Source organism: Benincasa hispida, chromosome 11 (assembly GCF_009727055.1).
Source record: "Benincasa hispida cultivar B227 chromosome 11, ASM972705v1, whole genome shotgun sequence".
NCBI classification, from domain to species: Eukaryota; Viridiplantae; Streptophyta; class Magnoliopsida; order Cucurbitales; family Cucurbitaceae; genus Benincasa; species Benincasa hispida.
The window spans coordinates 42957273-42983236 of record NC_052359.1 but is presented as its reverse complement, the minus strand read 5'-3'; the positions used below and the strand labels follow the sequence as shown (position 1 = coordinate 42983236).

Below are 25964 nucleotides of genomic sequence, written 5' to 3'. Positions count from 1 at the left end.
CTTTTAAATTTGTGTTAATTGCAATGTATTTAAATATTAATACACACTCATAAAATTCATATGAAGAAAATAATGTTTTGGTTTTTTTATGAGATGTTACCGAATGAAAAGTCTTTAAAAAGACTAGGAAATATAGAGACATGGATAGATAAGTTGAGAAAATTGGGGAAAGAGATTTGTAAAATTGATTTAGCCTTTCCAATTTTAATTTCAATATTAATCCCACACCTTTCTCATGAAAAATAAGTAGCAACAACCTCATTTTTCAAAATAAGGAGACAAAATTTGAATGTATAAATTTAAATTATTGGTACATATGAAACAACTAAAATGTGATCTTATGAAAACATTATAATAAATTATTTGATTACCTAACTTTTGAAAGATTATGAAGTTTTTATTTGCTGCATACTATAAATTCACTATTTCTTACAAAATCTATTTAAACTACAAGATTTCACGTGGATTGCACGTGTTCTTGACTAGTACATATAAATTAGAGAAACTTTATATCATCTAATTTAAGTAAAACTGCCCATCTATGACTAAAAAAATGCCAACAAAGATTTGAAATAATAATAATAAGAAGAAGAAATAGGGTAAACTAGAAACTCTTAAAGAATTAAGCACAAAAATAATATGGGTACACACAAATTGGAAGAGTTTGCATATACTGTAGTTAATAATGAACTTATAGTGAGTAAAAGCATATGAAAATGGGTAGATGATGATCGAGCTAAGTCACCAAATTCATCTCCATAAAAGGGTAGATGTATAATTACATATACACATTGAAATTATTGAAAGTAAAAACATTGGTGTATGCTCAATATGGAAACACAACAAAATGAAATGGAGAAATTAAAAGAGTCTGAAAAGTCAAAAAAAAAAAAAAAAAAAAAAAAAAAAAAAAAGAGGGACATATAGACATATTCATTGAGATGGGGGTAGGTGTGGGTGCTGTATTTTACAAGTCAATTTTGGTAACCTGGTCAGTTTATATGTTGAACTATTTCTTTTGTTAGAGTTTTTTTCAAACAAATTACATCTATCTTTGATTTCTCTATTACTTGTGAACTTTTTTAGAACATGATATCTTTCTAGAGGCAACCATTTATAAAATTGCAAGTATTAAAAAGGGATAATTGTAATAGATGACAAAATTGGTTATCATATTTATGTCACACAAATAAATAGTTTATAAGAAAATTTTTAAAATTTTCGTGTCTATCACTCATATTGTTGGAAAAAATCTCCCACATTTTATCATATGAATAAACAAAAAAAAAACATAGAAATTAAAAGAAAACAATAAAATTGGAAACATATGAAATTAATAGGGGAAAACTCCAAAATGGAGAAAAAATCACGAACAAAAAAATTTTCATTATGTGAAAAATTATTACAATAACGTAGAATAATTCTCCTTGGCTCCAATCACACACTCTCTCAAAGTATTTGTACCACTCAGAACCATTTTCCTCGCTCTCAAACTAGATAATACAAAAGGGGAGTTTAACTAAAGTTAACACTTAAGCTTAAAGTGTTTTTAACTGGAAAACCAAAGACAGCTACTTTTAAAGTGCTTATAGCCTATCACTTCCTCAAACTTTTTCAATATGAAAAAACTGCACTTTTAATTTTCTGTCAGAACTCAACACATATACTATTTAATAGTTTATCAGTAATAGATCCTTATACCGATGTAGACTATCTTAATAATTTGATCATTGATAAACCACTATCATCAACAAACCATTTTAATAGTCTATCACTTGAAGACCTTTGTCTCTAATAGAACATTTTTATGTTTATCATTGATAGAAAATTTATTTATTACAAGTTATGAAAAACAACTTCAAGGTTGTTAGAAATTAGTTATACAAGCTATCTTTATATACATCTGTAAATTTCTTGTACAAGTAAGAGTGAAAGAAAAATTGAGAGATCAAGATAGTTAAACTACTCATCTTGTAATTTCTTGTTGTAGCTCCCAGATCAAGAAATTATCAGCTTCTCTGTGGACGTAGGCTTCTTTTTGGTCGAACCACGGAAAATTCTTGGTGTTGTTGAATAGGGTTAGTCATTGAAGTGTTTACAATTACCTGAGTGCTTGAAGTGAATCTTGTCCATCAAAGTGTAGGGTGAAGATCTATCTTCACGTGGATTGTGCTTTTAGCACACGGTTTTGTTCAAAATCAAATTCCATCAGTGGTTTTGGTTTCATTTCGGGCCAGGCTTTTAACAAAGCCTAAATAACATTTGTTTCAAGACAACATTGATTCTTTTAGCCCATCAAGCTCATCAAGCCTAACAAGTGGTATCAGAGCCTGCAAGAAAACTTCAAGATTAGTTAAGATTCTAAAGAAACAAAATCTTGGAGCTTTCAGACAGAGAAATGGCAGTAGCAACATATGATATTGAAAAGTTTGATGGGAAAGGAGACTTTAGCTTGTGGAAAGCCAAGATCAAAGCCATTTTGAGGCAACAAAGAGCTCATAAGACCCTTGAAGATCTAGCCAAGCTGCCTACTACTACAACAGAAGAAGAAAAGGAGAACATGGAGCTAATTGCTCATTGCACACTTGTTCTTAATTTGTCAGACAGTGTTCTAAGACAAGTGATCGACCAAGAAACAACATTCAAGATGTGGAGTAAGCTGAATGAGCTTTATGAGACAAAGAATCTGCTCAACAAGCTTTTCCTAAGGGAAATGTTTTTCACCTTCAAAATGAGTTCTTCGAAAACCTTGACAGAAAACTTAGATGACTTCAAAAGGATTACTACTGAATTCAAGACTCAAGGAGAAGAGATTGGGGTAGATAATGAAGCCATTGTGCTTCTTAACTCACTTCCGGATTCCTATAAGGATGTCAAGACTGGCCTAAAATATGGTAGAGACTCTCTAACTACTGATATTATCATTTCAGCCCTTAAAATCAGAGAGATTGAGCTTCTAACCAGTAAAGAAGATAAGCCCAGTGCTGAGGGTTTATTTGTCAAGGGAAAGTCTAAACAGAATAATAAGGAAAAGGGGAAACAAAGCTCAACAAAAGAGAGCAAAGAAAAAACCAAGGTTAGATGTAAATATTTCAAAAAGCTAGGACATCTAATCAAGGATTGCAGAACATTAAAGTGGAAAAATGAGCAGAAGAACAAGCAACCACAACCTCAACAGAAAGTCCAAAAAAATCAGTCAGGTGAAGCCTCAGTTTGTGAGGATTCTTACTTTTATTCAGGTGCCCTAGCTACATCAAATTTGAAGGCAGATGAAGATTCTAATAAGAACCTAGATTAGGTGCTAGACTCAAGGTGTTCTTTTCACATGACACCCCACAAAGACTGGTTCAGCACTTATAGAGAGTTGGATGGAGGCTCAGTTTACATGGGTAATAATAACTCATGTCCAGTGGCTGTCTCTTATACACATCTAGATGTGTATAAGAGACAGGTGCTAGACTCAAGGTGTTCTTTTCACATGACACCCCACAAAGATTGGTTCAACACTTATAGAGAGTTGGATGGAGGCTCAGTTTACATGGGTAATAATAACTCATGTCCAATTGTTGGTATTGGTTCTGTATCACTCAAACTTGAAGATGGATCAGTCAAACTATTGAGAAATGTCATACATGTGCCTAAGTTAAAAGAGAAATCTAATTTCACTAGGCATGCTTGATTCAATTGACTGTGAATATAAAGGAAAGGAAGGCTACTGTGAAGTTTTGAAGAACACCAAGCCTATCCTTAGAGGGGTCAAGATAAATGGTGTCTATATTGTTCAAGGAGTTCAGAAAATGCATTCAACTTTGGTTGTAATTCAGAAGCAGCCTACTGAAGGAAATCTTTGGCACAAAAGACTTCCACACATTAATGCCAAAGGTCTACAAGCTCTTGCTAATCGGGGAATTCTACCTAAGGGAATTCATCAAAGCCTATCCTTCTGTGAACACTGTGTGACAGGCAAGGCTACGAGGCAGAGTTTTGTAAAGGCTCAACATACAACCAAGGCCATCCTTAATTATGTGCATTCAGACCTATAGGGTCCCTCAACTTTCCAATCCTTGAGTGGAGCCGGGTACTTCTTAACCTTTGTGGATAATTATTCTATAAAATGTTGGATATATTTCCTTAAATCTAAAGACTTAGTATTTGATAAGTTCAAAGAATGGAAGATTATGGTTGAAAAATTGTCTAACATTCAAATTAAGTGTCTAAAAACTGACAATGGGCTTGAGTTATGTGCAGAAGATTTTAATGTTTTTTGTAGACAACATGATATTACTAGACACAAGACTGTTAGGTATACACCTCAGCAAAATGAGGTGGCAGAGAGATTGAATAGAACTATTATGGAAAGAGTAAGAAGCCTACTGTCAGATGCAATACTCCCTGAGAAATTTTAGGCTGAAGCAGCTTCATATACTATCTATACCCTAAATAGATGCCCTCATGCATCTCTTAATCTTCTAACTCTTGAAGAAAGGTGGACCAAACAACCTCCTAGCCTAAATAATCTAAGGGTGTTTGGTTGCACTGGATTTGTCCATCAGAACAAGGGAACATTAGTTGCCCGAACTGTGAAGTGTATGTTTTTGGGTTTCACAGAAGAAGTAAAGAGATTTAGAATGTGGCACCCTACAGATAAGAGATGTATTACAATTAGAGATGTTTTTTTTTCATATGCAAGGATCTACATCTAATGTTACAGCACTTCAAATGAAGAATGATAAAATTGAGGTGGAGCAAGTTCTCAACCCTAGCTCTGATCCTTCAAGCTCAGAATAACCTTTTGATCAACTACCTCAACTGATATAAAATATGTATCCTTATCAATATGTCATAAGTTTGAATCCTTTATCCACTATATTTTGACCCCAAAAAAAGTTATGGTTGTCAAATATAGATCATCAACAACCATGTGATCTATGATTTTGCAAATCAGGAAATGATAACTTTAATTCTCATTTTACCCTTATTTAAAAGAAATCTATTAGTATAGACTTCCAATCTTAAAAATCAATCAATGTAGTTCATACTAAAAGAAAACTATCATAAATAATTTTCTTCATTACTATTATTACAATTGATAGTTTGTAGAAATATAAGTTATTTTGCCTTTTTATTGAGAACAATTAGGAAAATTCAGAAGAAAACACCCAACATCAATTCATTGAAGAAAGGCACAACTTTAAGCTATTTTCTCACCCAACACATCATTACTTTATTACAAAAGGAGTGCACAACAAGTTTTAGGCAACGTTGTCGGGGACTTATAAGTTAATCTGTGTTTAGACTTTGTTCGATTTTTTTAGGACCTCAATCGAATGTGTATTGTGTACTCAAGCCGAAAGAGTATCACAAATAGTATATGAGTGACGGCAGTATGCCTACATTCATATTTGACCCAGAGATTGAGAGAACCTTTCGGAGAAGAGATAGTGCTAATAGAAGAAGAAGATAGGGAAACAGAAGAATGGTATACTAACCAAACTGAAGGAACTCTTAACAAAGAGACTAGTGAGCGGAAGTGAGATCGTTCCAAATTCCATTATGACAGAACATACACATTTACAATCAAACAGTAATAGTTATGCAAAACTCTAAATTACAACATGCTACAAAAGGAAAATACTAAGGATCAAGATAACTCACCCTTGAAGAACTTTTCTTCTTGTTCCCTTGATCTTACTGCACGATTGTTCACCAACACGAACATCACATCTCAGCTATCTCCTCGAACAAGAACAAATCTCACTAGAGTGAGAATCCAGGAGTTGTGAGTTTTGTAAGATTTGGTAGAGGGTAGGAGGAAGTTACAGGATCGTATAGACGATCGAGTAAGTGGGAGATGACTATAGTCTATTGTATAGACTGTGTACTCGATCGTTTAGAAAACAAATGACTATCGTATAGAAAACTCGTTATACGATCGTGTATGCTTTCAAGCTATCGTATAGCTAATTCTTTTTATCATACGATTCACAATCGCTCAATGATTGCAGTATGTAAAAAATGAAAACAATTTTCATTTTAACCATCAGTTACCATAACTGATCACAACTTCCCACTAAGTTGGTTATTGGGAGAAAAAACTGTAATCAATTATCCAATAATTGGTTTAATTACCAATATAAATAATATATTCATAACCTACAGTTTTAATATCACATCTCATGCAATATATAAATCATAGTTCTTTTTTTCCCTTATAGCATTTAATAATAATTCCCCCAATTAATGTATCTAATACATTAAGTCAATTATATCTCATATAGTTGATGCAATTTAATTATATCATATATAATCAAATTTTCTCTTGTTAATTTGAACACTTCAAACTAACCCAAAAACTGATTCTCAATTGAATCCATTTAGCTACCAAGGGGACCTTATAGACTTGTAGCTTGAAACTCAAACAGTACGCGAATAACTAACTAAACTCTTTAATCACGATATCCACCATCCGTTAATTGTCGGACATTCCACTAAAGACTGACAGCTGCACTCTTCGCGCTACAGATATATTTCTGTGTCCATTGGATATAACCAATTATTAGTACATGACCCTTCACAAATCGCTCGTAAGTACAGTCGAGTCAATTTACCGTGTTGCCCCTATAATTACATCTAACTCCTTAAGTATCATTGATTCTTCTAATGAAAAATACATCATAGTCCTACTATGAGTAAATCCTTCTAGGGCCAAGAGAAAGTGTGGCGTCACATTGTTCAAGTTCCGGAATCAGCCCTTAAGGGAGCAATTTATCTACTTACCCTTAAATCGAGGAAAGAGTGAATTCCGTCTTGTGTAGCTGAGTTCCAAGCTCCCAATCAGAAAAATCCCCAAAGTGGTAGGTTTGAGTCGGCGATCTGATCACTCACACCCATACAAATCAAAAGACCGCCTTCATAGACAGGAGTTCTCAATTCACTCAGGATTAAGGTCATGTTACTTATGGTCATCCTAGTGAAATGAAAGTCTCAGTCATGAACGGCATTATATAATGAGACTAAACATTTCGTGGTCCGGTCTTATATAAACTCTTTTGTATAGAGCATCCCTACCCGCATGTCTGATACATGAATGGTCAGGATCAGATCATTTGTAGCACTTTACAACACTTGTAACATCTACAAAGCAGGCCACTCTCATAGCATCAATAGGATAAAGTTTTCCTCCTTTATCCATATACTAAAGACCATTTAGGTTATCACTTAACACACGATCCATTTGTATGTCATCACATACATGCTTAAGTTACAATGATAACCAGGGATCTTAGTTTATTGGTTTGTGGTTAATGCAACTAAAATATCTCATATTTCATAGACAATAGTGAAGAAAATATCTCATATTATTACATCACATAATGTTTGTTCATACAGATGTTTACAAACTACTGAACCCTACGAGATTTAGGCATCAACCCCAATACAAACAACAACAATCCTAATGAAGAGAATGTAGCCAACAACGGAAACCATGCATTGGCACCAGCTCATCCTATACTTCATGCTCATGATCATCACAGACCTATCAAGAAGTATGCGTCTTTTAATCTTTAAGACTTTTCACCAGACATTATGTGACCAACTTTCGCTCGAGCTAGATTTGAGATGAAGCCTGTGATGCTCTAGATGCTTCAAACTGCAGGGCAGTTTAGAAGCATTCTTAGAGAAGATCCTCATGCCCATCTAAAAAGCTTCCTAGGAATATGCAACACATTTATCATCCCAAACATCACCGCAAAAGAAATCATGCTAACACTCTTCCTTTTCTCTCTAAATGAGGAAGCATGCCAATAGGCTTACTCATTGGAGCCGGGGGAGATAACAACGTGTGATCAAATGGTGGAAAGATTTATGAAGAATTATTTTCCTCCCACAAAAAATTCTAAGAGGCGATGAGATATCACAAATTTTGAGCAAAGGGAAATGGAGATGCTTAGTGACGCATGGACGTGATTTAAGAAGCTCGTTAGGAGTTCCGCATAATGGTCTTCCAGACTATGTACAGATGAAAATCTTTCACAACGGATTGAACAAGAATTGACAGGTGGCAACAAATATCGCAGCAACAGGTACATGAGGACTGATGAGCAAAACATACAATGAGGCAAAGACCATTTTGGACAGAATTTCAATGAATTACGAAGACTAGGAAGATAGCGGGTTTGACTTAAGATCAGGAAGACAAAGAAATGATATGGGAAAAATAGAGAATGATGTTATCCCAGTGTTGCAAACTCAGCTAGTTACGATGACTACATTGCTGTGGACCTTGACGTTGGATTAAACTAACCAAGCTAGTACAGGAAGTAGTCGTAAGATGCACACAGTAAATCAAGTTAAGGACCTGGGATGCGACGGGTGTGAGGGGCCACATGTATTTGAAATATGCCCTCATAACCCACAGTCGATATGTTTTATCAAACATGACCTCCACTCAAATACCTATAATCCGAGATGGAGAAACCATCCAATTTTTTTTGTAGGGAGGTAATCAACATCAACAGAACGAGCGGTAAGGTGACCGTTACGCTAATAGAGATGGGCCTCTAGGATTACATCAGGGCTACCAAAGACACCAACAATCGCATGGTCAACCCATCGCAAACATCCAGCTCAGCTTTTCCACCCCATTAGAGGCCTTACTAAAAGAGTACATTCAAAAGAATAATGCTCTATTGCAGTGCCAAGCCACTGCCATCCGAAGTCTTGAGATGCAAATAGGACAGATTGCAGGAGTCTTGAAAGCCATATAGAAAGGGACCTTACCAAGAAATACTAAGGTCCCAGTGCATGCGGGGAACCAAGGGAATGAGCGTCGTAAGGTCGTGAGTTTAAGGAGTGGAAAACCATTAAGTGAAAGGCCAAAAAAATTGACTCAACAAAACTTTAGCAGACTAAACCAGTAGAAAAATAGCAAAATAACCAACCAACCTACTAACCATCGCAAAGTTTGAGAAAAAGAAAAACTAACGCTTGACAACCAAAAGAAGGATAAGGAAAAGCAAGGGAGCAGCAAAGGAAATGAAAATATTAAGTGCAGGATTTCCTTTAAGAATGCCTCAACATCAAACACATCATCTGAGATGCGTCCACAACCTCTCTACCCATACCAATTGAGAAAGAAGAATGGTGAAGGTCAGTTTCAACACCTTCTTAATATCCTTAAGCAACTCCATATAAATATTCCACTTGTCGAAGCACTAGAACAAATGTCAAACTACGTCAAATTTTTAAAGGACATTTTATCTATCTAAGAAAATAAGACTTGGTGAACATGAGACAGTGGCGATTGCACAAGAAACCGACGCATTCTTCAAAAGCATGATCCCTAAAAAGATGATAGACCCAGGCATTTTCGCAATCCTTTGCTCAATTGAATGGATTGATTTGGGTCATGCTTTGTGCAACCTTGGAGTAAGTATCAACCTGATGTCGTTTTTAAGCTTCAAGAAGTTAGGGATTTGAGGGGTTAAACCTACTTCATTGTCGCTCCAATTTGCCAACCAGTCTGTCACATACCCCGAAGGGAAAATTGAATACATTCTTGTGCAAATCGACAAGTTTATCTTTCCAGCTAACTTCATAAGTCTGGATCATGAAGCTGGAAGAAGTCTCCATCATCTTGGGTCGGCCATTCTTGTCAACCAAAAAATCCCTAATTGATGTTCATCGACAAGAGATAATAATGTGAATGAACGATCAAGAGATCAAGTTCAACGTGCTCAATGCGTTAAGATACCCTGATGATGTGAAACTATGCCAACTAGTGGACGTGGAAGAATGGGGCATTAAACAATGGAATATTGAACTCGAAATGTTTGATGAAAAAGAATTGGAGTGTGAAGAAGCTATCTTTGCGATAAATGACACAAAAAAGAAGTTTGAATCTTTAAATCTACATGACCGGGAAACAAAGAAGACTAAGCCATCACTTAAAGAGCCACCAACTTTGGAATTAAAGTTATTGCTAAAACATTTGAAATATGCATACCTGGGACAGAATAACACCTTGCCAGTAATTGTTTCCTCTAAACAGAATGCATAAGATGAGGAGTCCCTTTTGCAAGTATTGAAAAAGCACAGCAAAGTTGTAGGATGGACGTTTGTTGACATTCATGGCATCAGCCCGTCATATTGCATACATAAATTTCGATTGGAAGAAGGACACGTAGGCTAACCCTGCGAAGAAGGAGGTTTTCAAGAAGGAAATTATCAACGGCTTGATATGGATGTCATTTACCCTATCTCTGATAGTCAATGGGTAAGCCTCGTTCAGTGTCCCTAAGAAAGGCAGGATGACAGTAGTTGCCAATAGTGAGAATGAAATGATATCCACTCGCACTATAATGGGGTGGGGGGTCTGTATGGACTATAGGAAACTCAATGCAACCACTAAAAAGGATCACTTCCCTCTTACATTCATTGATCAGATGTTAGAAAATAATCGCGCCTGGAGATCAAGAAAATACCATCTTTACCTGTCCATTTCGCATTTTGCCGCATGTTATTGGCTTATGCAATGTGTCAGGTACCTTTCAGAGGTGTATTGTAAACCCTGAATCCTACATTCTCTAGATAAGTATGTTAGCCATGTGGATATTATATTAAATAGGTAGTATGTGAAGTTTATAGTTTAATGTAGGGAAGCAAGGAGGGAAGAAAAAGAAAAAGAGAAAGAGGGAGTTCTAGCTTTATGACAGTCGAGTATTAAGTTTAATGAAGAAGTTTAGAAAAAAATTAATTAGTTAAAATTATTAAACTTAAGTTTTCCAAGGCCGAAATGCACTAAATCCATTAGTGGGTGAGGTGGCGATTGATAATTGCATGCATGAGAAGGCAGCCAAAAGAATAAAAGGAAGATAAACTTCGGAGAAAGATCACACTGGAAGAATGTCGAAAAGTAAGGAGATTACAAAAGGGCCGAGTCCTCGAATTAATCAGGGCCAGTGATAAAGATCGGAAGCTCCAGTCCAAAACACAAACAATTTAGGGCTGAAATTTTAAGGTAAGATAACTCAATTCTAAACAAGATTGTAGAAGAAAGTTTCTTGAAATGAGTTCTTGATTTCGAGTTATAAATTTTTGAAGTTGAATCTGGAATTTGTTGCATAAGCAGGCAGCTACCTGGGAAGATCAAGCCTGCAGCTCACCCAAGGAGCAAGAGCGAGAGGAGTATCACGTAAGTCTCGTTGGTCACTCAAGTCTCACTGATTTTTTATCTAGTCTCATTGATGATGATAAGTCTCACTAAGGATGAAAGTATCGCTAGTTTTGTGCTTAGTCTCGCTTATGAGGGTAGTCTCGCTCATGATGAAAATCTCGTTAGTGTTGATGGTCTCGTTGGTGATGGTCTCACTAGTGTTGATCTACCAGTGATGATCTTGCTAGTAGTAATATTGCTAGTGATGATCTCGTTGATGAAGGTCTCGCTAGTAAATAAACTATTTGAAGCATCTTGATGGGAATTCTAAGGAATCTAACAAGGAATTCTGTTGTTTCAGGCTAAGAGGAGCTAGGAGAAGCCTACAAACCATTAAGATCCCAGACGAGTAGTGAGTGACTAAATAATCTCAATATTTTCAATGTTTTAAGAATAAAAGACCATGCGATTTCAATAATGTTTGATGATAAGCTTATATGTTTTCAAGCAACTAAGTTTTATGAGATTGCATAGCATTTTCCTTAAGTATGTACTTGTTTAATCGCATGCCAAGGTAATATGTTAGCTTTATTTCAAATTAAGTATTATATGTTGAAGCATGCGTTTTAAAGACTATAGCTAAGTTTCTACAAAATGCTATGCTAAAAGGTATGTTCTGAAAGATTCTTAATGTGTATGATTTAAAGCATGATATGATTTTAGTAAACTGGATACTGAAGGTATGAAAGGTATCCAGGAAGTATCTAAGGTGTTAACAGTACTTAGTAAACTCCATGTGCATGTAGGTAGTTCTAAATAAGAGGTTAAAGTATGGGTCTCTTGGCCTGATACAGACATTGGGAACTAGAGCAGTGTATGCTCGTTCTCAACTAAGATTTAATGATGTTTAACGAGTTTTCTTCTCAAAAGCTTGATGTTATCACTACATTAATGTTTTAAAGGAATTTGCTTGAAATGTTTTCCAGTCTGTTTACATATTTTATATTAATGAAAAACATGGTATATCCTGATTCCTAGTAGTCACTCATTAGGTGAATAGCTCACGGTTTTCAAATGTTTTTCTTTTCCCAAGTAGTGGTCAAATTTCTTAAGGTTGATTTTGCTACTACTTGCCACACAAGACCTGACTAGTTGAAAAGAAACTAGGTTAACTATAGTATATATGTATATGTTATGAGAAGTGTCAGGGACTTGTTAATATCGTTTTGGGCCCAGCTGTTAACATTTTGTCTGTAGATATGTTGATTGATGTTTGTGGAATCCGTGAATGTATGGAATGGAGATATGTAATGTTATTAAACTGTTATCAGGTGCGTAATACAGGATTCAAGTTAAGAGTAGGTAGTAAGTGCTAACTAGGGTTAGTAACTGCTGCCGTCACATCTTTTTCCAGGTTAAGAAGGTAATCTGAGAGGGGGTGTGACATGTATGATGACTATCTTCTAAAACTTCCTAGAGCAATATATTGAAATTTTTATGGATGATTTCTTTGCTTTTGGAAACTCTTCGATGTATGCCTGACGAGTCTTGTGGATGTGCTTCAGAGATGCAATGAGACTAACCTCGTCCTAAATTGGGAAAAATGTCACTTTATGGTGACGAAGGAATTATGCTGGGACACAAAGTCTACCAAAAAGGACTAGAATTCTATCCAATTAAGATTGATATAGTAGCCAAATTTCCGGCACCTTCTAATATTAAGACTTCGAGAAGCTATCTGGGACACATTAGATTTTATTGCAAATTTATCAAAGGATTTCTTAGATAGGGAAGCCCCTCAATAACCTGCTTTATTTAAACCAACCTTATGATTTCAATGATGAATGTAACCAGGCATTCAAGACGCTCAAGCAAGCTTTTACAATAACACCTATTCTAATTACACCAGATTGGACGCATCCCTTCAAACTAATGTGTGATCCAAGTGATGTGGTGGTAGGTGCTATGTTGGGCCAACGCATAGACAAGATGATTCAACCAATTTCCTATACTAACAAGACTCTCAACGAGGCTTAAGAGAATTACACTACCATCGAGAAAGAGCCGATAGCCGTGGTCTTTGCCATAAAAAAAATTACGAATATCCAGTAGGTTCTAAGGTGATCGTGCAAACTAATCACTCTGCAATTGAGTATCTTATGACAAAGAAAGATGTCAAACCAAGGTTAATCCAATGGATTCTGTTACTACAAGAATTTAACCTCGAGATAGTGGATCGAAAAGGAATGGAAAACCAGGTTGTTGATCACTTGCCCAGGTCTGAAACTGAGCAATTCCAAAAGTCGAATGAAATAAGGGATGGGTTTCCTAATGAACAGCTCTTCCGTGTTGAACAAAAAGAGTCTTTTTTCGCAGATATTGTTAATTACATTATTTGTAAGAAGTGGCCCAAGAATTTCAATCACCACCAATGCAAGAAACTCTTTAATGACTACAGGTTCTATCATCGAGATGAACCTTGCTTGTATAAGTTAAGGTGTGATCACATCCTGCAGTGATGTGTTCCTGAAATGGAGATGCAGCAGATCCTGTCAAAATGTCATGATGCTTGGTATGACGGGCATTTTGGCAGGCAAAAAATAGCTACAAAGGTCTTGCAAAGTGGATTCTTTTGGCCCATGCTTTTTAGAGATGCATGCAAATATGTCATAAACTGTGACGATGTTAAAGGATTGAAATATTGGCTGTAGAGATGAGATGCCCCTGGTCACCATTCTGGAAGTGGAACTATTGTGGGGTATCCATTTCATTGGACCATTTCTACCATCATGCAGTCATCAATATATATTGGTTGTAGTTGACTATGTGTCCAAGTGGATCGAGGTCATTTCGTGTGCTAAGAATGATGCAACAACTAGTCAAATTTCTCAAGAAGAATATCTTTTCGCGCTTTGGGACGCTGGTACACTCATAAGCGATTAAGGTACTCACTTTGTTAATTGCATTATTTCTAAACTCTTGTCTAATTTTCAAGTGAACCACAAGATCTCCATCATCCAAAGACTAATGGCCAGATGGAGTTATCAAATCATGAGATCAAATTTATTCTATAAAAGTGATGAATGCTTTGCGAAAAGATTAGGCAGAACACCTTGATGAGGCCTTACGGGCCTATTGCACTGCATATAAAACTCCCATTGGGATGTCGCCTTATGCGTTACTGTATGTCACCTTCTGCTGGAATTAGAGCATAGGCGTTGTGGGCGCTAAAGAAACTTAATTTGAATATTAATTTAACAAGTGAAGCAAGGAAGTTGCAGCTCAATGAGCTTGAAGAATGGAGGCTCAACACATATAAGAATGCAAAAATATACAAAGAGAAAATAAAGTATTGGCATGACAGACATCTCCGTAAGAAAGAGTTTGAGTTTGGATAGAAAGTATTGCTATTTAACTCCCTGTTTACGTCTCTTTCTAGGAAAGCTGAAGTCGTGATGGTCTGGTTCCTTCATTATTAAAGAAGTCTTTTCACACGGAGTTATAAAGCTTGCAAATGAAGATGGCTCCAATACGTTCAATGTAAATGGTCAAGGAATTAAACCATACCATGGAGGTGATATCGAAAGAGAAAAGGTCTTCATAGACCTTGCTGACCCTGAGTAAAAGATGAACCACGGAGATGGTCCATGTGATAAGAATGACCGCATATTATCAGAGACGTATCTTAAACTCTTCTTTTGTGCTTTTGTTTGCTTTACTTTGTTGATTTGATATTTGCTTCTTTTTAGTTATTTGCTTTTGTAAAAATTGGTTGATTGATTGTTTGAGGTGATTGGGAAATCGAAAGAGTGATGCATTGAGTGTAAGGTGCGAAAAGGTAATAACTCATCGTATCTAGCACACTCAACGTAGGAGAGGGTACCCCAAGGACCGTTAATGGGATTTGAAAGGATGTTGATCACGTGCGCCGTCTGACATACTTAGCCATGATCTTCCCTCAAGAGCCAGATCTATCATGCTCATCTTCACCGCATGAGGGAAGAAATTAAGCTAGGCCATCCACCGCTAAACCCACTACAGGATCGCGCAAGGAGAAGATATGCCCCAACAGTCTTGAGTGTGGAATGTGTCCATTGCCAGCATCTAATAGTGACCTGGTAGGTGCCAACGAGGCAAGAAGAAGGGAATGAAAAGTGTTTGGGGAAATCTTGGAGACTATGCAGCCACTAGAAAGTTTAGACGATGAGGGTGTGGTTAACCAGCCAAGCGAGGAGATGGTTGAGAAGAGAGAACAAGTTTCATCGCATGGGTCTGTCCCTGAGACAAGTGACCCTGAAGCATTGGCATCCAACATGCCAAGCCCTATTCGTGATTAAGATGTTTGTCACATTTGGGAAGAAGTAGGCGGCAAAGAAGAAGAACACTGAAAATAAAGTGGCCACAAGGCCAGAGTAAGGGAGGTTTGAAGAAGAAAAGAGAAAAGAAGAGGTTGTCATATCTGACGCAAACCTTGAAGAAATTAAAGATGAAGAGGTGGTGCCTCTACGATGAAAAAGCACCAAGGCAATAGAGGTGGGGCACACATCAAGAACACAAGAAGAATTAGTTCCCTCTGCATCCTCTGTGGAGCGGTTGGTGGTCAAGATGGCTGAAAAGGGGAAGAAAATAAGAGAAGGCTTTCAAGACTCAAGGAAAGAAACCTAAAGTCTAATCGCGACAACCAATTTTCAAAGAGAAGTCCATGATGAAGAGATAGAAGAACTCGGTGAAGTGGCCAAAATCGTAATGGAATTTGAGAAAGAAATTAGAGAATAGAGTGATGCGGAGAGAAGATCCAAGAAGGAGAAAGTCCAACACATTGCCAAAGATGTTAAAGAGATTAGGAAGGAAAAGAAAAAGATGACGATGGAAGAAGAAAAGAGAAAAGAGGTTGTAAGAAGAAAGGAGTAACCTAAGAAAATAGAGAGTCAAACAACCAGCAGAAAGGCTGCATCGAAAAAGAAGAAGGAAGTAGGGCATCTATTGACCTTGAAAAAAAGAGAAGAAAAAGGAAAAGCAACAGTGGAGGTAGAGGTGGAGAAAGTGCCAAAGAAAATATCGCCTTTGTTATTGGAAATAGGGTTGTTCTCGGAGACAACACCCCAACTTTATAATGAATGTTGTCAGTGCGATGAGGTGATGTGATTTCTGCGACGGCCCTCTAAAACTCAAACCGAGCATGGTTCAGGCATTCTATGAAAGGGCCCTTCATCCCAACAAGTACATCACTAAAGTAGGCATTGAGAGAGTTTATTTCGGCACCAAGAGGGTGAACACGCAGTTCAAAATACAAGACGACCCTGAAGTTGAAGGAAACATAATCATTGAGGAGCCAACACAAGAAGAAATTAAGCATTGAAAGTGTTGGCCAAGCCAGGGTCAAAATGGATCACATCCACTAAGGGGATCAAAATACTGTCACTGCATAGACTAACACTTGAGGCAAAAGTGTGGTCGTATTTTGTTAAGAATAAGTTGCTCCCAACCACGCACGATAGCTCCATTTCAAGGAATAGTGTAATGACAATATACTGCATCATGCAATGCATCCCAATGGACATCGGGCGCATCATTACAGCCCAAATTCAAGTTATGTTTTTTAAGCCAAGAGGACATGTATTCTTCCCTTTTCATTCAATGTATTGTATGCAATGATCGCTTTATATCCATTAATCACATTGAATGAATTATCAAGTTAAGTAATTTTCCTTGTTTTTTTTCCTTGTGCTAGTTTCTTGCTTATAATCGCTGCTTTCTTAGTATTCCTCTTTGCTTTGATGCGTTATGCAACTTAATGATGATACTTGTGCTAATCAATGCTTAGATTTGTTATGATAAGTATCTAATACTTAACTATATGACTTTTCCTTAGGAAACATTTCTCGAAAGTAGTATGCGTGCAAGGTTTACCTCAAATGTCTTTTGCAAAAAATTTCAAGGCCACCACATAATTTGATTTCAATAATGAGAACCTTATTGCCTTCTAAATTTCAGAGTAGAAGAGGTTTGAGCTAAATGCATTAAAAAATTTTGAAAAATCTCCTTGTTCATTTAATGTTCATCCTACAATAATAATAATAATAATAATAATAATAATAATAATAAAAGGTAATAAAAAATGGCATTGAGATTGGAACTTGCTCGTAGTTGGATCTTTGCATGACACCCGTGAGTGCAAGCCAAAACAATGGTGGGAATCATGATCAACGCAAAAAGAAAATATTTGCAATTCCACTGCCTATGTTGATTTTTTTTTTTTAGGGTACGAGTTGAGTTTGAGAAGGGTTCTTACTCGTAGTTGGATGTCCAGATGATACCCATGGGGGCAAGCCAAAACGAAGGTAAGATGTCTGGATCAACGTATAACTACATAATAATAAAAAGAGTAACAAAGAGAAATTTTGTAAACTTTGAACCATAAGCCCATTTTTGAAAAGAAATATAAGAAAGCCTTGGAAATGAGTAAGGGATTTTTGAAGAATAAGTTTGCCGCATCTAAAGTCTAAAAATATTTCCATAGGAAGGAAATAAAACTTGAGGAAAAATGTTCGTCAAATGAATCTTGAATTAGGAAGCACTTTGAGAGATCTAGCTAATGAATCAAAATGGGTTGAGATATATGCTAAGACTTTAAATATATGCTTGAGGACGAGCATTATTTTCAATTTGGAGGTGTGATAACTTGTAAAAATTCATGTTATTTTGCTTTTTTATTGAGAACAATTAGGAAAATTCAGAGGAAAACGCATTAGCTTGACAAGAATCATGAAAGATCATATCCTGCGATCATGTGCTTTCAAAACTGGTAATCCTTGAAAGGTATAAAATTTGTCACTTTTGAACGCATGATTCAGATGACATGAAGAGAAAGTTGGCAAAAGAAACGAGTTGCATCCATGAACGCATAGAAGGAATCAATTCGATGTCCAACTTTGCAATACATAGAACCACGTGATGAAATGAAACATGACAAATAGAAAATAACAAACGCGTGGACAGTGGAAGTCAAATCAATAGAGCAAGCTAGTAGCTGATGTGAGACGTTCGTAGGAGAGCCAATGGATCTTTGATGCAAAGCAGTCGCCATAGCAAGCCATGGAATTTAATGCGAGGTGTCAACATAATCATTAGAGAGAGACGAGGAACCTTCCTTCCGATGGCTATAAATAGCCCTTTGAAAATAGACATATACACCAATACAAATAGATAAGTACTAAAGAGTGGCCAGATCTCTGCCTGTCTTTCACACTAAATCCATTAATACCACTTCTTCGAGCTTTTCTCTGAAGAATTCTAAGTGAGAGCTTAGAGTTCTCTAAGAAGTAAGAACATTCCATTTTCATCACAACAATCACTCGGAAGCAGTATCACCAAAGCCAAAGGAAGCAAGGCATTGCAACCAGAGGCTTGATATATCTCTGTCTTTATATTTTATCTTTTTGTTCATCCATTTTGTTGTGTATTAAGTTGTTACGATTGAAAAATCATTAATACTTAATACAAATATGATTTTCATTCATTATCATATATCTATGTGTTCTTATCTTTCTGCCATGAGTAGCTAAATCATCTATGGGTTAAGAAGCATGATCTAACATTGTCAAGAATAATGCTTAAGGAAAAATCCATTATGTTTAATGTGTGTTTAAACCTAAAACTTAAATCTTTTGGGAAATTGGTTTAAGTAGAAATAATATGTTGCTTGTGAGAGTAAGAACAAAGAAAGAGATAACTTTAGAGATAAAGATAAATCTTTTGTTTGTAATCAACTTGAGCATGCACCTTAGAAATAAGATAAATGTGACTTAAAGACCGAGAGGTTAGTTCTTCATTCTCAAAGTTGCAAACATATGGTCTCGTACTCATGCATTATTTGAGAAAATGTTTGTAAGTCTTCTTAACCCTATTTTATTAACTGCTCTTTCCTTCATTTCATCGTCAACTGTTTCATTTGTGATAATATCTATCAATTGTATCGTTATCATCACCATTCATAACATCGTCACGCCTCATACACTCTCATTGTATCATCTTATTTTTCCACCATTCATCACAGAGATTCACCGCATTTAGTTACTTAAGTTAGAAGTAGACTTAAGCATATAAATATACACTTGAACATATTTATTGACATTCATTGCCTATATCCTACAAATCAAATGCATAGATATCATAAGTCCCTGTGTTCGACTCTGAACTCACCAGGAACCTTATTTGAACTTATACTTGAGTCAGATAAGGAAAACTTGCGTTCATTTATCTCCATATATTAATTCATTCAAGAAAGGTACAACTTTAAGCTATTTTCTCACTCAACGCATCATTATTCTATTACAAAGTGAGCGTGCAACAACAGTGATAGTCACTTGTTGGATATTCGTAGTGAAAGAAAGTGAACATTTGAGTACTAAAACACAAACAAATGAATTTAATTATGTAGATTAAATTCAAAGTTAGAAACTTTCAAATTGAAACCTCAAATAAGATGATTTTTCATGTACAAATTTAGTTTATTTAACATATATGAAAGTTAAAGTTGTAGTTTCTTCAATTTGAATGAGTTATGTTTGATTTTGGTCAAGTAACAATTCAATTGAGTTAAATTTGACAAATGTTTCAATTTTGTATTTGTTTCCTTTTGTGTTGTATTGTGGAGAGTTACTAAGTTGTAGGACTATAAATAGCAACTTGGTTCTTCATTTGTGGTATTTCGTTCCAAATTGAGAAGTTCTCTCCTTTCTTTCTTTCTTTTAATCTTCAGTTGAGTCGAGAGCAAGTATTCAAGAGTTCTGCCATATCCAAGTAGTTCGAGGTTGTAGTTCTATTGGAGCAAGCTGTTGTATCCTACTAAGTCGATCGCTATAGTTTGCTTACCGTCCGTGCAAAGAAAATATTTGTCTTCAGGATAGCGCTTATCAGAAGCATGCGTCAACTACCTATTGACATCTCCAACATATATTGAGGTTCTTAGTCATTTCAATTCCTAACCTTGTTATATTAATTGGCTTACTTTTGGGTTAACATTATTGTTGTATACCGTGTGTGTATTGTATCTAGTTGAGATGTAATTAGTTGCTAGTGTATTCAGTTTATATATATCATTTCCCTCAACTAACTTCACAAATAAAATTTTGTAAGTAATAGAGAATTCTATCGATGATAGTTACTGATAGACTTTAATACATGTATAATTTTATCACTAATACAAATCTATCAAAGATAGATACTGATAAACTTCAAATAAAAGTCTTTGATTAAACTAAACTATCAATTATAGAAGAATACTGGATACTAATATTATTTTATCAACAATAATATAAGTCTATCAGTCACAGGTTTGTATCACTAATAGATTTCTCACTATATCAGTCTACCAATGATTGAAGTCTATCACTAATAGACTTCAGAAATTTTAATGAGCATTTTTCTAATAAGTTGATCGGCTTTATAGACTTTTTACTTGGACTAAATTTAAATTTTGTTTCGATATTTCCAAATAGTTTTAGATTTTGCTATTTTTCCTATTAACTTGGTTGATTTGTTTTTATATGCAACTAACACTAATAAAAATAGTAAGATTGATTTCTAAAACTCCACCCTATTTAATATCAATGAACTTTAAATTTTAAATTGGTTGTTAGGTGATAAATCAGAATGAATCTAGTTAGAAAAACTTATCTTTGTTATAGGTGATTCTAGACTAGAAGCTACATAAAACAAGGACAAAAGCAACAAGATTAAAAAATATTAAGGTTCGGACAAAAATAACACCATAAAACTAAAATAGGCCTAGGTGAGAGGATCTCTTTGGGTAAAAACCCAAATCAATGTGCTCGACCTCGACATTATAAGTTCATGATGTATACTAAAAAAATGATGATTATGAATAAGATGGATTGAACCATTATAAATTGATGATAGTGTACTAGGAAAATAATACTACGGAAGAAATAATAGATTTTCAAATGAAATCCATGACTAATATCAAATTCACAAGCACCAAATTTTTGTTGTACCCAAAAATAGATTTTTGTTAAATAATTAGTGGAAAAAATGATTCTGGTGATGCATTCGTAATGCCGAGCAAAGGAGAAAGAGGGATTCGACCCTTTTGATAGTTCTTTGAACTGATAAATATGATATACCAATGGTAAATTCGATATATCATACTTTATATTTGATATATTAAACAACTTATATACCAAATATAAAATTTGACATGTATAACAAATATACTACTAATATGAATGCTAATGTACTAATAAGGATAAAATTGGAATAATAAAAAGCAAAAAAACAGCTTTTATATATATATATATATATATATATATATATGCTATTTTTGAAAGATCATTGCTAAATTTAAGAATTTGTTTTGTTTTTTGTTTTTTTTTTTCTTGCAACTTCCCCAATAATAAAACCTTCATTTTCTTTCAATCTAAAGTTGCAAAACATTAACGAGATGCTCAAACTAGCCTACCTAAGAATCCGTTCAAATCTTCCTTGATGACATTCTTAAAGACCACCTCTAAGAAAGCCACAAAAAAACCTTTGACAAAAAAATTGTCAGAAAAGATCTTTAGAACATCTTCATGCATAGTCTCTAGTGTTTTGCATCATGTAAGTAATGTATTAGTGCCCATCTCCTTAGATATTTCATCCGACTACAAACGAGCATCTTAAGATGACCCTACTAAACTTCTACAAATTATTTGCCCATCTCCTTGCATATTCCATCTGAATAGCCATCTATCAGTTTGTGATTCCGATTCAAATGAAGACTTTAATTTGCTATAGGCTTGGATTAATAATGCAAGTGAACTGGGCATCCCAAATTATGAGACAAGGATATGCCATAAATCTAATAATTTCTCGAGAAAGAAAAGAAAAACTAAGCATGTCATGGACACTGGTCCAGGGTATACAAATCATGAATGAAAGTATATCATCTAAACGTTTAAGTAACTTATCTGGCTGTTACTAAGAATTATTGAGTTTTCTTAGAATTCTTGATTTTGGATGGGTCAACATTATCATTCCCTGCAACACTAGAACTTTCGGCCATTTTGAGTCCACTAGAGTACTTCTTAATCCTCCAGGAAATTAGAATGCTTGACCCGATACCAAGTATGGGGAAAATGTATGACCATATCTGAGATTTCTGAGAGCCCGACGCTGAAGCAACCGCAGCACCGGCAAGACTGCCAATCGATGTGTTCTGAAGTATCATTGGCATGCATCCAATTACAGTTGGCAGAAGAAAATCAAGAAAGAAACCAACTTTGGTTGCAGCAAGAGCATAATTTATAACGTATGAGGGAATCGGTGAAAAGCGAGCAAGAAGGACAAATTTCCAACCATCTTGCTCTACTCCTCTAGAAAGAAGATGGAAATATTTATTCCTCTGAGCCCACTCCATGGCTGAACTTGACTTCCTAAAAAGTAACCTGAACAAAAGATGACCTTGGATTGAGATTGAGAAGAGGGATGGAGAATAGAAATTCATAAGAACCAACAATGAGACTCTTCAAACATTTCAAGAGAGAATATTATATTGAAATGCTAAATAAGCAATTGAATAAAGCCCGCCAGTTAACATGTTGACTGTCTCAGAAAGATGACATTTTTCTAGATGGGGGAACAACTTGTAAATAAAGTAAATTAGAAAAACGTAAAGCAATTCATTTGTCAAACTCACTATGTAATTATGTTTTTTCATCACAGGATAAAATTCCATTGGCAATTACATTTTATCAGTACTAAATGGCTTCTTCCGCTCATTGATGATATCGATAACTAAAGAAATGAAGAATCGTACGATCACTATTTGTTTTCCGCTACAGTTGAAAACGAGTGCCTTTTCTTCCGTCAAGGTAGCCTGTATATGAACACCCGTTTGCAGGTAAAGAAGCCACTGCTCACTTGCATCCATTCAAGGATGATAGCCTCAGAAAGCTCATCCATGGAGGGGGTCTGGTATTTTTTTTTTTTTTTTTTAAAGATCATTGGATCCTCTACCTGTAAATCTGTGTTTTCAGGACTCTTTCAAATGAAACAGATCCTTGGTAGCAGCTGGTATGACAAGGTTATTTCAAAATCTAAAATTCCAAGATGGGTGGAACACTAGCAACAAAACAAATTGCAGAAAATGTTTCCTAACTACACTTAGTCCACAAGTTTGACCACCACAGCACCTTTTGTAAGAGATCATCAGATGACTAGAATCACCTACAAGTTCCCTTTTTTTATTTTTTTTAATGATACAATTTCATTGATGAGTAAAATTCACAAAAAGGATTTACAATCTATAGTGTTACAATAAGCTATCCCAATTGTTTAGTAGGGATAGATATGCCTATGAAACAAAAAGATTTGAACTTTTACACCAAGAAATAGCGTAATAAATGACAAGATCAAAAGAGTGTATTGAAAGGTTGATCCTTTTCCATGAAGACTCTTTGGTTTCTTTCCTTCCATAAAACCCAAAAGAAAGCATGAGATAAATGAAGCCACAAAAAAAACTGTCATTCTTGAACAGGTTACCCAAGAGAATGGAGCTAAGATGAGTAGTAACATATCTAGAAAGCACCAAGGACCATCCAAAAGTACCACAAAGTTTACTCCAAAAATTCCAGGCAAAAGAGCAACGGAGGAAAAGGTGATTTTGTGTTTCATCATTTGTTCTACACACAGGACACCACCCCAGAGATAAGGTCAAATTCAGCATTCTTTTTTAAAGGGCATTTTTAGTGTTTATAGCCTTATGAGCCAGTTCCCATAGGAAAAACTCGATCTTCTTTGGGTACCTCTAGGCTCTAGCCAAAGACGTCTCCAAAATATTGATTCTATCACCCATATCAACCAAGAAAGATTTAGAAGATGTCCATCTAGATTGAGATCATGTCATTTCCAGGCATCATCCAATTGAAAGAGGGAGATCGGTGCTAAGACCATGCTGAGATCAGCCCATTCCATAGCCTCCTCGCCTTTCAAATTCTTCACAGGATTAAGGTCCCAAAAGCTGCGATTAACATTCAAGTCTTTTTCACAAAGGATGTTTTCCGACTAGTTAATCTGTAAAACAGGGGGAAACTCATGGACAAGGGTTGTCTGGTTACCCAAGGATCGGTCCAGAATCACCTATAATTTTATGGCTCTTTTCCAGCTAGAAGATGGGGAAAGTTGTTAAATCAGTTTAACCTTTGTTGGTACTTCCCTAAAATAAAGTGGTAACTTTAATTCAACTTCTTCAATGGCCATCACCATCCCTTTAGAGGCCAATCAAAGATTCTTTGGTACAATGCTATCATGTGTTACCTTGAATGTAGTGGTTTAAAAGAAATCATCAAAAGGTGTTTAAAGATATGATATTTGTCAAGACTTGAGGACCTAGTTATATCCTTTTCCCCTAATTGGTGCACTTTCTCCAAAGAACTTTCTAACTCCAACGTCTTGATGGTCTATGCCAATTGGGGTTAAAGAGAATTTCTCATCACCCCTTTTGTCACTTTGTTTGGTTGATACAGTCTGAGTCAACAATTCCCATCAAAACTATAATAATGAATCGTTTCTGTCTCTGTTCCCAAACATCTGAAAACTATTAAGTCGTGACACCTGAGTTCTCTTACTCCTCCACTTCCAGCGTCATTTACAAAATCTCTGCCTTCTTTATACACTAACCCAAACATCTTCAAAAAGGGTACAACGCATAGTAAGCACCACTGTTCTTTCAACAATGTCCAACAGAAGAAATTCAACAGGGCTTCTATCATTTCACTTATCTACACAGACTAAGGACGTAATAATTCAACTTCTGTCTTCAAAGTACAGCATCAGGGCAAAATAATCCATCTCAAGCCGTCCAACATAGAATTAAAATCCCCAAAATGTGAATAACAAAACTGCCCAATCATCAAACATATCTTAAACTACAGCAAGAAAATTTCAAACCTAATTCTATACAACGAGAAGATGATTCATATCTACACATCATAAGCCTTGCACAAACTCAGAATCAAATATATATTTTAGAAAAAAATATAATGACAACAAGAAATTTAAGATCAAACCTGCCGATCCAGAAGGAGAGGGAAGCCCCAAGAACCTTGGCAGAGAAAACGCAAATCACGGCAGGGAAGAAACCGAAGAGCAAAGAAGCAGTGGCTTCGAAGAAGACGGCGTAAGGCAAACAGAGAGCAAGCGTGAAGGTATGGATGCCGACATACGCAGGCATGGCCCATACCCCCAATCGATCAGACCATTGGCTGAACACCTTGAGAGACGCTTCTTTGTCAATTTCCCATCCGTATCGCTTCCCCAATTCTCTCAGAATGGCCACCGCCGCCACTACAGCGGCTAATTTGGACCACCGTCCCCACCCAGCTCCCATCAAGCTCTCGAGATTTGATTATGATTGAAACCGTCCGGCGCCGAGACTACCACCGACCGTCTAACAGATTCATACGGTATAATGGAAATGTGAAATATGCACTGTGGAGATTGCGGATCGGCGGTCCCACTGCCCATGACCCCTCTTATATACTCTTTAAAAATGAAAATCACGATAAAATAAAATCACATGTGTCCTTGTAACAATTTAGGCCAACTTTATCAAATCGTAATGAACATTGGTATAATTGTAATAAAATTTCATTGATGGATAACTTGTAATGAGCTTGAATCACAAACATAATTGTTACCATGTAAAGATGTCAAAATTGATAACTTTTCATTTGTAACAGTAACAATAATAGTAGTCGTAACGATAACTATAGCGGTAATGGTAACGATATGTCGTAATTCTCATATG

The 25964-nt window shown here is 35.7% G+C and overlaps 2 protein-coding genes across 2 annotated transcripts; one reads left to right on the top strand and one right to left on the bottom strand.

The window, feature by feature from the left end:
• The first annotated feature begins 3671 nt into the window (after positions 1-3671).
• On the top strand, positions 3672-4043 carry LOC120090702 (uncharacterized mitochondrial protein AtMg00300-like). Its single transcript, XM_039048421.1, has one exon. The coding sequence runs from the start codon at positions 3672-3674 to the stop codon at positions 4041-4043; it is 372 nt and encodes a 123-aa protein (XP_038904349.1).
• Positions 4044-21990: 17947 nt separating this feature from the next.
• On the bottom strand, positions 21991-25670 carry LOC120089724. Its single transcript, XM_039047094.1, has 2 exons — positions 25225-25670; positions 21991-22602 (listed from the first exon to the last, which is right to left on the bottom strand). Exons 1-2 carry the CDS (start codon positions 25542-25544, stop codon positions 22143-22145), a joined length of 780 nt encoding a protein of 259 aa, XP_038903022.1. The 5' UTR covers positions 25545-25670; the 3' UTR covers positions 21991-22142.
• Between the last annotated feature and the right edge of the window lie 294 nt (positions 25671-25964).

Coding starts and splice junctions, on each gene's coding strand:
- LOC120090702 (XM_039048421.1), top strand. CDS start 3,672: ATGCTTGATTCAATTGACTGTGAATATAAAGGAAAGGAAGGCTACTGT.
- LOC120089724 (XM_039047094.1), bottom strand. CDS start 25,544: ATGGGAGCTGGGTGGGGACGGTGGTCCAAATTAGCCGCTGTAGTGGCG. Junction 22,603..25,224: donor CTCTCCTTCTGGATCGGCAG/GTTTGATCTTAA, acceptor TCTTTTGTTCAG/GTTACTTTTTAGGAAGTCAA.